The sequence below is a fragment of the Brachypodium distachyon genome, chromosome 2, assembly GCF_000005505.3.
Source record: "Brachypodium distachyon strain Bd21 chromosome 2, Brachypodium_distachyon_v3.0, whole genome shotgun sequence".
NCBI lineage: Eukaryota > Viridiplantae > Streptophyta > Magnoliopsida > Poales > Poaceae > Brachypodium > Brachypodium distachyon.
In genome coordinates this window covers 7506307-7519466 of record NC_016132.3, presented here as the reverse complement: position 1 = coordinate 7519466, position 13160 = coordinate 7506307, and the positions used below count along the sequence as shown (strand labels likewise).

General features: G+C 42.3%; 2 protein-coding genes across 2 annotated transcripts; both read left to right on the top strand.

Annotated features, from left to right (window-relative positions):
* The first annotated feature begins 376 nt into the window (after positions 1-376).
* LOC100838579 lies at positions 377-4468 on the top strand. The gene is made up of 3 exons (XM_010232417.2): positions 377-2152; positions 2287-2533; positions 4086-4468. The coding sequence occupies exons 1-3, from the start codon at positions 401-403 to the stop codon at positions 4364-4366; spliced, it is 2280 nt and encodes a 759-aa protein (XP_010230719.1). The 5' UTR covers positions 377-400; the 3' UTR covers positions 4367-4468.
* Positions 4469-11507: 7039 nt separating this feature from the next.
* LOC100838884 lies at positions 11508-12496 on the top strand. Its single transcript, XM_003565555.2, has 2 exons — positions 11508-11716; positions 11876-12496. The coding sequence occupies exons 1-2, from the start codon at positions 11516-11518 to the stop codon at positions 12494-12496; spliced, it is 822 nt and encodes a 273-aa protein (XP_003565603.1). The 5' UTR covers positions 11508-11515.
* The last annotated feature ends 664 nt before the right edge of the window (positions 12497-13160 follow it).

The window sequence follows — 13160 nt, the reverse complement described above, 5'->3', positions numbered from 1 at the left end:
AAACTATTGATGGATACGTTTTGTTTTATATCCTGTTAAATGATTTGAGTTTCCTATAATTAAACAAGGCCAACTGCCAAATCATTTAGAGAGAAATGTAATACCTGACAGCAGTAAGTAAAATCTGTCACATATATACACGTTAAGGGTAAAATGTGTGGGCCGAACGAAGGAAAAAAACACAACTAAAATGACAGGTGTGGCAACGTGAATTGAGGCCTGCATAGTCCGCCCGGCCCAATTAAACGCGGAAGCCGACCTCTATCTTCTTAGGTTTTCCTCCCCCACGTTTCTAAAAAAAAATAGGTTTTCCTTCCCCACGTTTCTAAAAAAAAAAAGGTTTTCCTCCCCCACAGGAGCCCACTCCCGGCGGCGAGGAAAATAATAATCAGAAATCGACATGCATGGCAAGCGTGATCGCTGCATCGGCGACGGTTGTCCTCCTGGCCTCACAAACGAGAGCTTGAAGCAGGACATATGCCTTCTGCTTGATCAAATCCATGGTTTCTACAAGGCGGCGCTCGATCGGCTTCCGATGCGGGCGATCCCCTCGCTGGCGCCGCCCCTCCTCAAGGCCGGCGTCTGCTTCGGCTTCCTCGACCCAGTCTCCAACATCATCGCCAACACCATCGCCTACCACGACCCTTCACCGATGACTGGATCAGACAACGACGACGACGACGACGACGACGATGATGATGATGATGAGGAGGAGGAGGCGCAGGAGGCGAAGGAATTGGTCTTCTCCCAGATCCTCACCGACTTCGACGACAAATACGTCTTCCGAGTACCACTTTGCCGGCACAAGTCCCCTGGTATGACCGTCGCGCGGCGGTCGCTGGACGGTCTTGTTTGCTTCCTCACCACCCACTTCCGCTACCTAGCGGATACTGAAGCCCTGCGCTACCTGCGCCTGGCCAGGGCCGACCTGCTCACCGCTGTGGGCCTCATCGAGCGAGATCGTAACAAGAGGCGCAGTGACAGGCTTGCGTTCACCATTACCTCCCTTACCACTAAGGTCGCCCTGGAATGTGCCGGTGTGTCTGCGGTGCATCCTGAACCAGATGTCCTGGTGAAAGCGGTGCTCACTGTGGCTTCTCGACGGATTGAGGTCGCTGCCCTTTTTTCAGGACAATTCCCTCTCTTACCTGCCACAGTTAAGCGCCTCGCCGAGTTGCTCAGCCAAGGGCCCACTGAGAGTATTGGTCTCATGAACCCATCACTGGATCTCTGTGCTAGGAAGAAGAGAAAGAGAAACGAGAAGCCATCTACAATGGATCTCCGTAAGAGGAGGAAGAAGAGAAACGAGCAGCCAGCTACGGCCACAGAATCCATAGAGGGGAGGAGTATGGCAGATAAGCGGCCTGGGTCTCCGTCGACATTCAGATACTTGCAGTCTTTGAAGCTGTTGCTCCTCGGCAAGATGCGTGGGCTCTACTTACGGGCACTTGCCAAGCTGCCTCGGGATGGCTTGCGCAAGCTTCACCATTGCAGCCTTCTCAAGGGTGGATATTGCTATGGCCCGGGAGATCCTGTCTCCAACATTATCCTCAACACCATCTGGTATGGCCGTCTGTTCCCCACGCATGAAAAGTTTGAGCTGCACTTCAAGGTAGACATGATATGCACAAAGTTGCTTGCACGTGTCGAATGCTGCTCCCTTTACGGCCTTGTTGCCTTTTTTCGCACCTGCTTCCCCTCTCTTACGGAGCACGAAGCTGTCTGGTATCTGTTCAGGAGCGATGCTGATGTCTGGAAGGCCATCCACAAGGCAAAAAAACATGGTCATACTGTGTGTGACGATTACCACGATGCCTATAAGAAAGCAGCATTTGCTTCGTGGCACCCTGACCCTGCCGGGCTGGTGAAATTTGCCACATCTTCCTTGAGCATGGAATCCTCCAAGTTGTTAGCTATACAGCAGGGTACACTCACCAACGGCTTTGTTGAATGCCTCACCACGGCTCTGCCACATAAATCTTACGCTACCAAATCTGAAGATCAGGCTAAGCAACTGAAGCTGGTGTCACGGGTCTTGAGCAAAAACCAGAAAAAGTTTATTTCACTGTGTCGGAAAAAATTTAAGGGTGACCAAAACTTCTTTGTCAGAAAGGTCAATGCGGCATTGAGCAACTACTCTAAGCAAAAAGGGGTTGGTGCATTTGCTTCTGTGTTTATGTTTTCTTGCTTTTGAATTGTAACATGCACTAATTTACTTCCATTTGCTTCCATCCTTTTTTCACTAACTGGCTGCCCTGTTCTGCCTTGTTACCTATTTATTTATAGGTGCACTATAAACTTCATGTCATTTGCGGTGTGAATCCAAGGGTACCTGACGGGTCAAGTGTTGGTCTTGCTATGAAGAAGTTCAAATTTGAGTACTCCCATATCAACTTTTTGGCAAAAGCCGTGGGACCAAATTCTGCTGCCACAGCTCCAGAACTGTTTTTCGCGCAATGTAGCAATAGTGTTAAAGAGGAGCAGGCAAGATCATCCTGGTGCACCCCTGTATCGGTCTCTTGCATGGATAATGGTACGCTCTCGGCCCTCTGTTCTCATGCTGGTATCTCATGGCAATTTCATTGTGTCATTTTTGAGTTTTCAACAAGATCAAGAAAACGGTGCTAGGTGCTAGCATGGTTATAAACATGTATTGCTTTTCCATACATACCACAACATGCATTTGTTTCCAATGCACCTTAACACTTTATTCCACTAGAAAGCATGGTTTTCAAGTCTAGAAGTCAAGTTGAGTCACCCCTCAACAGACTTGGAGTTTGGTCTGATTAGTCGGAGACTAGTCTCGACTAATCAACCCAAGCTGAGCCTAGTAACCATGGGGGTTTAGCAGGGAGCATGAGAGGAAAGGGGGAAGTTGCGGCAGAGGGGAAGCTCGAGGGCACAGTTGCTGTGAGCTCGAAGGAGAGGTCCAGGGTGGAGAGAAGGAATGTCTTGACGTCTGGAATCTCAGCAGCGGTAGACTTCAGAGCCGCCGCGTCGAGGAAGACGACTTCAGGCTGGGCCGGTCAACCATTGCCCAAAAGGCCCTTTAAAAAAACCCTAGCTTTTTAAGCCATCTAAACCGTCCATACTTCCTGAACTGAAGCCATCCTGACCATCCACGAAGATTGAAGTGATCCTCGTGCCTTCCTCTCCCCGGGACTAATCAGCCGCCGTAGTTTTCTTCTCTCCCTCCTCATGCTTTTTCTCCCCTCACGTGGCCACACTAATGGCGGAGCAGATCGATTCTCCCTCTACATGCCTTCTCTCCCTCCCCAAAAATTCCCCTCTCCAAGTCAAGTCGCGAGGCACGTGTAGTTCCCAGCCGCGTGGCTAGTCGATGAAATCGCAGGACTAGCCGACAGGTCACGCGACTTGCTCTGCGAGTCAAGTCGCAGCAGCAAGCTGCCATCACTGCGCCGGTTAGGGGACTAGTTGCCGACTAAAAAACCATGCTAGAAGGACACCATGACTTCCTTTTTTAGTTAAAATTCAGACGACTATAAGATGTTTGTACATGAGTAATTCTCATTGTTTTTATCTATAAATAGTACGACAAGAGGTTACTTCCATCATCTGAACATCAGAGATCTATATTACTTCTTTTATTATGATAAAAGTTTTTCTTAAGTTGTATATGTCGACAAGAAGTTGCTTCCAGATAAGTATGTTCTAATATAGTTATAAGAGATAGCATAGAAGTATTTTAAACTGTAGCTGAGTTGTTGTTAGTTTGCCACTTTGCCTTTATTGCTTGATATAACTACAAGAATTGGGCGTGTTTTTCATGTTGTTATAGAAGAATCAGCAAATATGTATATCCAGAAGTGGTGTGTCTAAAGTTGATATTTGAAAAATCTAGGGTATGGGCTTCGATAGCAAATATATGTTATGGCATGGCAGTGTGCCAATCTGGCACTATGTAGGTTTTATTCACATATTGCATGTACAAGGACATGTCACGAAGTTTCTATAAGCAATGATAAAAATGCCAAGTCAGGACATATAATATGATTTAGATGTGTGCTCTATTATATGTTTCCTTCCCTTAATAATCCAATTTCTTCTATTTGTTTTGATGCAAGTTCGATGCTTCCCTTGTGAGTTTAACGGGGCAAAGATTGTGCATCCATATAATGAGACATACTGTGGGTGCTACGAGGATTTCAAGCAAATGGCTCATAGACTACACGGCACTTTGAATGAATTTATTATCAGTTCGTGTGATTTTAATTCTGATATGATGTGCCCGATGCCAGAAGATTGGATCTATTTTGATCCCAATATGGACTCGAAGATTGCAAAGATGACTCCTATTTCTGATGTGGCTAGTGAGTTGAGGGAATGGGGGGGAAGAATCTTCTAATATGATTCTGCTATGCATGTTGGATGGAACATAATGTATTAGGTGGAACATATTAGCTTGATATGATCGATGTCACTGAAATATGATGTACTGAGGTAGTAATTACTTATCCCTATGATCAATTCGAGCTCATGAACGCGGAGGCGTTTGCATAGCATGGTTCCCAACTCTTTTTCGCCTCCTTTAGCTGGAGCTCAGACGAGAGAACTACGCCAGTTCACCGGAAACTCGGATCAGCGACCGGGCGTGTGGGCCCACGGAATCAGCTGCCATACAATGTATTCCAGCCGTGTTCACACAACCTTATCTTTCCCGAGCAGCTAGATCTCTTGGACCAAACCATCTGGGCCAACAAATATTTACAGAACATGCCATCCAACGTTCAGATGTCCAATTAAGGTTTATTTTTGGGATTGTGTAGTTAGCAAGCTTTTACAATTTATCAACAGTCAGTTTTTCAAGCATATAGACAGACTGTGGATGCGGCGACACCCACGCCACATGCTTGCCGATGATAAATTAAATGCTAACGGGTTCCAGTTTTGTTTTCTCACCCGACACCTTTTCCTACGGAGTATATCTTGTTGTTGGCACTTGTACAATCAGCCAGCACTGATCTTCTTCGAAGACAAGAAAACACACACACAAAAAAAAACCGCATGCCAATGCTGGGAGGAAAAAAGGGACAGTCTTACCTATTTATTGTTTTTCTAAATCAGACAATGTATATTAAGAAACCTAGAAGAAAAGAAAGATGGGGATAGAATGCGCCAACATACACCAATACTACCCGCAAAAAAAAAAAAGACACCGGAACTGCATTGTCCGCTGCTAGCTAGCATTGGCTCTCATCCAAATGCTTGCTTGGATAGAAACTGCTAATAAGATGACGATTCAGTGCGTAACGCTAGCCCACACATGTTTTTGTAGAAACTCTAGCCCAAACATGTAGGACAACTAGCAAAGATGCAAGGCATAAAGCCTGTCGTTTAACCTCAGACCCGAGCCCGTTACAGACAGAACCAATCTCCGGACCTATGTATCCAGCTCCAATAACCACAATCTTCTTTGGTATTTTTGAAAAGACAAGAGCTCCAATAGATGACATTTTTTACGGTAGGGATGGATAAATACGAGCCTTCCATCGAGCAAATCTAAAGGCTGAAATCTATAAATACTAGGAGACCAAAGGAGTAGTATTTCCCAGTAAAAGGACAAAACGGGTAGAAGTGCTAACAAATCCCACACAACTAAAGGCATATTAGGGAAAATATTTTTTTTATGGAAGGAGGGCAGCTGCAGGATCGCCCTTGATTTCCATGCAATTTTACTATTGTTCACGGAAAATTAGATGCAATGACGATGATTCTCGTTTTGATCAAGCAGACAGTACAGTAGCTACAAAATCAATTTTCTTTAGCAAGACAAACTAGCACGGTGAATCCCTAAATAAAAAACAAAAATAGGACGGTAAATTATGGGGTTGGATCATTGAAGTAGTTCGAGGGTTGTTCGGATGAGCTGGAAGAGTCACAAAGTTGACCTTTTCAACCATGGGTTATGTGATAAATCCAAGAATATGACTGGGTTCGTCTACACGAAATTGGTCGAAAACAACTATATAGTGTTGTTCCGTTGAGACCGAATAGTTGACCAAAAGTTGACCTTTACAACTGTAAGTCATGTGAGAAATCCGAAGCCATAGTTGGGTTCGTGTCGTGAAGTTGATCAAAAGCGACTATAGCGTTGTTAGGTTTGCTTCTAGCCTACAAATGAATTTCCGTTTAAAATTACCCTAAAAAATTCTGCTTAAAATAAATAGTTTCGAAGGAAAAACTGGATACACATAACACATTTTCCCTTGGGACCTAATTATCATTAGTAACAAATAAATTCCTAAAAAAGAGTAGATACTTTCCTAAAGAAGAGGATAATTACCGAAATTTCCGGTCTTTTTTTTGCAAAAACAAATTACCGGTCCTAACTCCCAAGTTCACAGCACCTAGTAACAAATCAAATCCCATGGTGATCGTATAACCACTTTTACCAAAGAGGATCGCCTCACAAATGGAAATAAAAGAAATAATTAAAATAGCCTAACGTGCAATGACCAAAATACCCATTCCAATACTACTCCCAGGAGGCACTAGTAAGTTGTACCGTAAAAAGCCTTTAATCTTTTTCTCATCCATTGTAACTCTGAGGAGTGGTTTCACACACATCAGAGCCAGTGGCAACAATTTATGTTACTCCCTTTGATCCATATAGTTGTTGAAATATTACATGTATGTAAATAAATTTAAAACAATTAATATAGATTGGAGGGAGTATTTCCTTTGCCGATCGTGCTATACCACCATCGACAGATACCTCTGACAGGGAGAAGAGCTTCAACCTTGTTCTTCTTCAACAGGACATCGATGCCTTTTTGTAATCAGGGCCTCTTTGATCGCAGGATTTCCAAGCGCTTCGTCCTGGAGAACCTCTACCGATTCCTGCAGAAGAACTTCAGGTCCGCGCTCAACATCGACCACGCCAACACCCTGCAGGTCGGGATTCGCTACAAAATAGAGTAGTTGAGGAGTGTGCTACTGGCCAACATGTTCGTTTGCAAAGTTCCTGAACGGATCATTTGACATTGTTGGGTGTTGTGATAGCTTAATTTATGTGCGGCTACGTGCAGAATTTATTTATCAGTTATAGCCCTCAAAACAATATTTACAGTGACCAAATCCTTTTAGCTTACCAACAAGCGGCAAGTTGCAGTTAGAAAATACAGTGTGATCTATCAGCCCCATCCCACTTCGCATTGCTCTATATTCAGCTTTCGTGCGTGAAACTGAGCTCAAAGTATTGCACGATGCACATTTATGTAAGCATTGACAACGTGGTCACCACACTTACATACATTGTGGTCTAAAGACAATAAAACCTGAAAGAGCAGAGGAATTTGGTAAAGGAAATTCACAAGAATCAGCTCAACTCCCCAAGGAATCGGAGAAAACAAAACCCCACATTCCAAAAGAGGCCTTAAATTATGTCTCATAACAACACTGCCAATGTAGTATAAAACACCAGACATCCACAGCTAGTGATTGGAAAATCTCTCCGTGCGCCTTGAGTCTCTTGTGCCTTTCAGAAAATCTGCGTACCAGATCGCAGAGCTCCTTGGATACCTCTTCAGATCCTTGCCAGCAAATTCCACGTAAAAGAGTGCCGGACGCTGAGCAGTTCATACATGTCCATCAGTGACCACACGAAACAGCCCCTGGTGTTTGAACCATTCCTGTGAATAAAATGTTACTTCAGGTTGTTACCAGGTCAACGAGTCTTCCATTACGCGAAAGAAATAAAAACGTTCCTTTGGCCACCAAGCTTCGCACTTGTATCATTTTTTACATTGGTTTCTGTCTCCATGAGCGATCAAAACAGTACAAAATGGTAAAAACAGATGAATTGGGTATAGTACTTTGGATAACCAATAATAGATATAGTACTTTTTTTTCAGATGACGACCGGGTTCCACTATTATATAATAGTACTTTTTATGAACAATATTGTTAGTAGTGCAAGACTTGGTTTCATAAACAAAACTGCTACTTGTATTGTAGAATGAACTTGGGTGGAAAAGGATGTTCATATGCTTCACAGTATGCATCTACGTAATAGCAGGACACACGGAAGACGGAACCAGAGACACACAAATAGATCGTTTCTCTTCAGTCTGCTCACATGTTCCGAGTTATATAATCTTCTAGCACGACTAGCCCCATAATCCTGTTCTTGTATAAAAAGGAATGTGATGCCAAAAATTATAATATATTTATGATTAGAGTGTCCCAGAATGCATCTACGCCATACAATTAGTCCATGTTTCATGCAGTAGGGCACTGGCTTTATGATTGACATAGAGAACATCTGGTACAACTATTGATGCACACCTTTTGTTTTATATCAAATTAAATGATTTGAATTTCCTATAGTTACTTATACAAGGCCAACTGCCAAATAATTTAGAGAGAAATGTAATACCTGACAGCAGCAAGTAGGCTTCTAAGGTGTTCACTTAATAACTCCACCTAGGGCCATCATCAAATACCACATCTTGATGCATTGGATATCCTAGAGTTGAGCAATTTTTCAAGTCATGCCGAAGTGTTTATCGAAAATGAAATATTTGGCATTGATAAGTCTGACTCTGGATATAATATTTAGACAAAATATGCACATGTTCACGTAGCACCACGGAATATTTTATGGAAAGCTCATAATATTGGTTAAAAATACACAATTCTTCATTGTATTGGACATCATATCTGTATAATGCATTAAAAGGTGAGGTATATAAAGCTGCCAACCAATAAGCTAATTTGTGATTAACAATAATTGCAAAATACTTACCATTTTCATGGACAGATAGGAGGATTACCATAAGAGTGCTTCAAATATTCAAGCACTTAAGACCATAATCCGGCTCATGGAACTGAGTAGTGAGTAGTAGCACTGCAAGTCAGCACATTCCTATTGTACATTTACTTACTGCAAAATTTCTCTTACCCCAGTAGTAGAATTGGTTTTAACTGCCAAAGAGAAATCATGAACTAAATTAAAATATATAAAAGTTCAAATATGGATTTAAAGTACAGAGATAAACAGTAAAAGAAATCTTGGTGCAAGACAACTCCTGGCAGTATCTATTAAACTGTGGAATAAATTGTGTTGTCCATACACTTATGCACTTGTCTCACTTAGTCCAGAACATGCAAATAACTTTCTCAGCGCCCTAAACTCGCATCCTCACAACTGGTTGCCTTGTTCGCTAACAGATATTGCTGAAATGGGTTATGACATGGCAATGAATTCGAGAACATGCAAACCACCGCCTGGATCAAACCTCAAGCACCAACAAGGCCAAAGTGCCCGCCGAATTCGACATCAAGGCCTCAGTTGACCACTTGACCCTGTATTTACATCGCACCTCCTGAAGACCTTGCTGGCCACCTCACCCAAATTGAGCGGTGGTGCTGAACTAATTTTGCTTAGATTTCTAGACCAATTGGGGACAAGACCACAAGTAGTAAATAAATTTACTTATGAGTAATCATAGAGTAGCAATGGGGTTAACAAAAAATCCATTTGCGATAAATGGTGGAAAAGTATATAAAGTTAGTAAAACAAAATCTACTGTGCCAATAAATTCAATAAAAACAATAATGATTGAGTCACCAGATAACAGCATGGAGGAAACTCACGTATTTCTTTAGCAGATATATCAGCTATGATATCTCTTTTCTTGCTAGGAGCATCCTGCGGATCATCCTTCACATAAATTACTTTGTAGTAATTGACACCAAGAAATTCGACAGAGTTGACTAGTTGCTCAGATTGGTTTCGAGAAAACTTCGGCAACTTGGAGCCAGTGTCCTCCTAGTCCTACATCACAAGTGGGTAGTCTCTATAATAAAGAGGATCCAAAAACCTAATATAGAGACCTTATTAAAAAGAGGGCTAATGCTTGTTCCCTGTTTTAAATGCATGACAACATTTAAAATTACAAAAATCAAAAGATAAATAATTGCAAGGCAGTGGCTATACTTGCGGAGTTATTTCTCCGGTCTTATTTTTGAAGTTATCTAAGCTGCACTGCAAATATACAGAGAATAGTAAGAAGAGAAACCTAATTGAAGATAACAATAAAATTACAAGCCATAGCAGGAAGTACAATCACAGAAAACCCTCTAGCATGTACAAACCTTTGAAAACCTGTTATTGGTACGAAATATTTATTTAAAATTTAGATTGAACAGTTACATGCCAAATATAAGTACACAGTTGTTACAGTTTGAATAACATACTATTCACTATTAATCTGCATCAATTTATTTATTTTACAAAATGCATGTGGATATATTTTTGCACCAAGTTTTGCAAGGATACTTGTTATAGCATGATAATTACACATGATTTTTTAAATGCATCTCAAATGTATGGCGAGAATACACCCAGGTGGAGATACGCATTTTTTAAGCACATGCTCCTAACCACATGAATTAAAAATACTGTATTTACATATAAAAAAGGCCTCCCCTAGAATAGCATATTGGACTAGTTGTACTTCAAATACCATACAACAGCTGTATGGTACTGAAGTAGATGTAATCTTAACAGGCCTATTTCAAGTCCTAAGGGTTTCATGGACATTATTAAACCCCCTCATACATTTTTTTTTGAAAGGTGGTATTTCCTTAATCAAACTTCAGAGTTATTACAATCAAAAACAAGCAACTGCTCCACGCAGGGAGGGACAACAGCACTTAACGTACCACCCCTAGATGTGCTAATGCAGAACTATGAAACGGATACCTGGATCAAAGGGTATCAATTGTTGAATTTCCTCAATAACAGGTCTCAACAGTGACCTTGGGCTTGCAGGATCTGCAAGAGTCTGAATGAGACTCTGGCAGTCACTCTCCACTATGATCGGCCGGCTACTGCAACTTCTCGCAAATTTGATGCCCTCGAAGCAGGCAACTCCTTCTGCCATTTCAGCAGACTGACAGTTAGTAATGATGTCCCAACCTGACGCTATTACCCCACCACGATCATCTCGGAGTACCCCTCCCCAGGCAGCTGCACCAGAGCTTTGAATGAAGCTTGCATCGATGTTCAGTTTTGCCCATCCAGTGTCCGGTAGTTCCCACTTCGAAGTCTTGGGGACAGAGATAACGGAAGAGCAAGAAGGAGCACCGATGGCCTGTTTCCCTTTCAGATCCGGCAAGAGAGGTCTCCCTTTAGTTGAGTTCATCGCCTCTTCGTAATTGAACAAGAAGTGTGCCGAAGCCGTGACAGAAGCATCCCCTTTACTGAATATGATGTCGTTTCTCAAGTGCCAGCATCTCCGCCAGAGAAACATAAGTCTCGTTTTTTGTTTTTTGTTTTTTAATGGACATGCTTTCAGTGCAGAAAGCAGGAGCATGCTTTCATTCAGGTGTTGGTAATGAAATGTTGGCCCGCAAAATTCAGAGTGAACTTCAGGATTTGAGCCAGGGGGAGAGAACCGAGGTGGAGTATGTGTCAGAATGAAGAGGTTGTGGAGTGATTTGGAGTTCTATGATCCAATTGGTATGGAGTGTGGCACTTATCCCTCCGATGCGATATACCAAGATTGGGTACTTGCATGTTTTGGACTTAGAAGATTCAGGAAACATTCTTTCGGTCAAGATAGTCTCCTCCGATAGAGGCTTCCCCATCAATGTTTATGGCACTATCATCGTGAGAGACAGCATTGACCGCAAGTGCATATATCTTTTCAACCGTAGTAAGGAGGATTACCGGACTATCAACTCAGAGGTATGTCTTTGCTTCAAAATCTCTGTTGAAGTACAAGGTGGTTGTTGTCGAGCATGTGCATCTTGATTCCATTGACTTTACGACTATTGCATATTGTTGTTGCATGCTTTAGTGATATTTGGATGAACATACTCTAATCTTTAGCGACTTTTTTCGCAGGAAGAAAGTTTGATTTTGACTGGCCCGGGTCGAGGTTTGGTGTTACTCGATTTCCTATATGTAGAGATAAATCTCAAAGTCAAGGTTGACGAAAAGACTCCAGGCCAGCAAACCAGTAAGGGCTTCGTAAGTATCGATGGACGAATGCAACCTAGAGATGAGAAGGTTAATGTTGGTAGTGAAAGTCTCAAAAGCTGGTTTAGCATTGTTGAGGTGAGGTATGCAGCGATTCTGAATGCAGTGGAGGCCACCTTCGAGATTGAGATACTCAAGGGTCATTTCTGTGGAGAGATCAAAGCTGGCATTGAGGGTGTTGAAGAGAAGATTGTGATCCATAATAGCACGGAAGATGGCGTCGTTACTCGTGGTGACAGAACGGTTATCAAGTTGCGGCGCCGTGTCATGACCATCTGTCTGGACAGAATGTTCACATTTGAGTTTGTTAGCGAGGGTTGCCGTCTGTGTGGTGGGGCTCCTAAGGCTACTAGTGAATGGAAAGTGGATTTCACACCACACCGCCGAGGTGACGACGAAGCAAAAGTAACTTGTGGTGCTGGTAACTTTCTACTGAAGGTCGTCTGGTCCATGATGGACATATTAGACCGTAGTCCAGTTGCTTAAGCTAAGTTGTGATGTAATAAACTAAGTGTTGTATTTGTGTTTGCTGCAACAAATAATTGGATGCTCTGGCATGATATTTATAATCTCTTGGCACCTTACCCTGCATCGGTGTTATACAAACAACAATTATGTTTGCATATGTACTCTCAAATGTCATGTTTTCCACTTGTAACACTGGAAGCCAAGCTCTTTATTAGTTGAAGCATATGAGCAATCTGGCTAATACTCTCAAATGTCAAAAGTATTTCTTTTAGAAGGGGGCCAAAGCTTTGACCTACTCTATTAATTAAAAAGAACATAATTGCCCGGTTAATTGATGGAAAACCGGGCAAACACCATCACAAGAAAACAACATGCGAAGAACTCCTAAAGCATGCTACTCCCTGATCATCTAGACATATCAACAAACTCTCAGCGTGCTACGACTGCTAACTGCTGATACATGAACAAAGACCTCGGACTGAGAACCAAATTAGGCTCATCCATCAAGAAGTTGTGGACGTCTTGTGACACTACTCTTTCTCGGTCGACGATAATAGAGCCATCGTATTAAGATTTTATCATCATTTGTATTTGTACGAATGAATCTTAGTGATATGAGTTACTTTTTAGTCGTCTTAGAAATAGCAAAACCCCGGCATCTGCATCTAAGAAATGCATACAG